The sequence below is a fragment of the Cynara cardunculus genome (assembly GCF_001531365.2).
Source record: "Cynara cardunculus var. scolymus isolate 2C chromosome LG 1, CcrdV1, whole genome shotgun sequence".
In the NCBI taxonomy this organism is placed as follows: Eukaryota; Viridiplantae; Streptophyta; class Magnoliopsida; order Asterales; family Asteraceae; genus Cynara; species Cynara cardunculus.
The window spans coordinates 48,209,215-48,211,837 of record NC_037528.1 but is presented as its reverse complement, the minus strand read 5'-3'; the positions used below and the strand labels follow the sequence as shown (position 1 = coordinate 48,211,837).

The following is a 2,623-nucleotide window of genomic DNA, read 5'->3' as shown; positions in this document are numbered from 1 at the left end:
GCACGAGCACAAAAAGGAAGAGCGCAAGGAAAAACACAGAGAAGAGATAGCGGAAGCCAAGCACAAAATAGAAGAACTCAAGGAGAAGGTCGAGTGTAAAGAGGAAGAGGTGAAAGAGAAGATCAAAGAACTCAAGGAAAAGATCGAATGTGAAGTAGAAGAGGTTAAAGAGAAGATTAAGGAGAAAGAAATCGAGCTCGAGTACAAAAAGGAAGAACACGAGGAGAAACTGAAGGAGGAAATAGAGGACGTCAAACACAAAATAGAAGAAATCAAAGAGAATATCGAGTGTAAGGTGGAAGAAATCGAAGAGAAGATCAAAGAGAAGATAGAAGAGGTCAAGGAAAACATAGAAGAGAAAATTGAGGAGCACAAGGAGAAAAAAGAACTGAAGAACGAAAAGAAAGAACTGGAGAAAGAAATGAAAGAACTCGAGAAGATCAAGAAACATGAAGAAGAGAGATGTGAAGTTGTCACCCTGCCGGAGCCAAGTTATGAACAAGAAGAGAAAATTGTATTCGTTGAGAAGATCGAGGTGAAGGCTGAAGAAGACTGTGTTGCCGCTCCACCACCACCACCTCCGGTGGCGGCACACAGCGATTATACCGCCACAGTCGAAGTTGAACACAAGGAGAAGAAGGGTATCTTCGAAAAGATCAAGCAAAAGCTTCATGGGAATCATCATTCAAAGAGTGAAGAGAAGAAGGAAAAGGAGCATTACTAGTTAAAGACGGAAAACCACAATGATACTTTGAGTTTGTTTGTCGGGTTTGATGGTGTTTATCGGTTTGGTGATTTTGCATTTCGATTCAAGTACACATTCATATGTTCATAGGTAGGAGCTTTGTTTGGATTTCTAAAGTGTTGTTGCTCATGATTTATGTCTGAGTCCATAAATTTGTATTCTTTAATAGCTTGTGTAGAGAGTATTTTGGTTTTGTATACTCTGAAATTTGATCGAATAAACTTTTCTTCCTGTTATATTATCTGACTCATTTGGCAGTATTAAAAACTCAGTAATATTCTCATCAGTTGTAGTTAATTATTATTAAACACTGTAAAAATTGTAATCAGCAACTGATTTACGATAAAGACGACATAATAATAATGCTACATAATCTTTAATTATGGGATGAAATTCAAAATGATTCCACTTGAAATTTTAAATGTTAGATGATAATAATTGAATGATTCTATGGCCATTCTTGTCCATTGAATCAGATGGGTATGCAACTGTAAAGTGAGATTTGCAGGTTCATATATTATTGATTTATTGCCCACTAACCCTTTAATTTAAAGATTTAAATTAAATTAAACTAATTAATTAATTAATTAATGTATTTAATGATGAAACTCCTCCAACTTTCCCTTTGATGATCATTACTTTTTCATTTTAATATTGTATTGGTTTTTCTACCCAATTTCTTCCTTGCTACATCCCTCTCTCCTAACAATTACTTTATATATATATATATATATATATATATATATATATATATATAGGGGTCTATTCAAGGAAGAACTGAGTTGTTTGTAGTAACTATGAGAACCAATATTAACCATAAATCAACCACAAATCAATAGATAAATTATGAAATTTATAAATTTGGTAATTTTAAATTAAAATCTTAATGCAAGGATATTTTTGGTATTTTAAAACTCTCCTCTCTCCTCTCTCCGGCCACCGTTCTCCGGGCTCCGGCCACCGTCCTCCGGTGATACCACTATGATACCACTGTGATACCTAAAAATACTGACTCTGTTAAACAAAAGATACATTGTGATACCAAATCATATATAAGATGTATAGTGATACCACAGTGTTACATCTTCGATCGACCACACAAACGACATCAATGTGATACTCAAGCACATATATGATGCATTGTGATACCATTGTAGAATCACCGGAGGACGGTGGCCGGAGAGAGAAGAGAGGAGGGAGGAAAGTTGTAAAATACCAAAAATATCTTTGCATTAAAATTTTAATTCAAAATTGCCAAAATTATAAATTTCCTAATTTATCTATTGATTTGTGGTTAATATTGGTTCTCACAATTACCACAAACTAATTAGTTCTCATTTGATTAGGCCTATATATATATATATATATACTTTATATATATATATATACTTGGGATCACATAAGACCAGCTTGTTTTCGTGAGACTACCTTTTTACACTTGAAACTTTACAGCAAAACGCTGTAAAAGTAACATTCACTGAGTTTTTACTGTGAAGGTTCGACTTTTATTTACCTTCACAGCGTTTTATATATTCCATCTCTCCTAACAATTCCTTTTCTATTCTACTTTATATATATATATATATATATATATATATTCTTGGTTCAGTAAAGTTTCTCTAGAATAATTGCATGTATAATCTATATATATATATTAGGAGCGTACTTGCACAATGCAACAAAATACATTTCGATTTTAATGTTTTATTTTTTTTTGTCTCAGTCGATGTTATAATACGGTTTATGTAGTTTTGAGAAAACGATAATGTTTTTATTTTTAAATGAAATATAAATAATGAAGATTATCACAATAAATTAAAAAAAATATTAATATTAGTACCAAATTAACTATTTAATATTTCTTTTTTTTTTGTATTT

The 2,623-nt window shown here is 32.1% G+C and overlaps 1 protein-coding gene across 1 annotated transcript in view; it reads left to right on the top strand.

Annotated features, from left to right (window-relative positions):
- LOC112513230 (golgin subfamily A member 6-like protein 22) overlaps positions 1-981 on the top strand; it is a 4,286-nt gene extending 3,305 nt beyond the window's left edge. The window contains exon 3 of the mRNA XM_025119437.1: positions 89-981. Within this exon, the coding sequence (XP_024975205.1) occupies positions 89-724 (636 nt within the window). The 3' untranslated portion in view covers positions 725-981. The remainder of the gene's footprint in view (positions 1-88) is intronic.
- Positions 982-2,623: the final 1,642 nt, after the last annotated feature.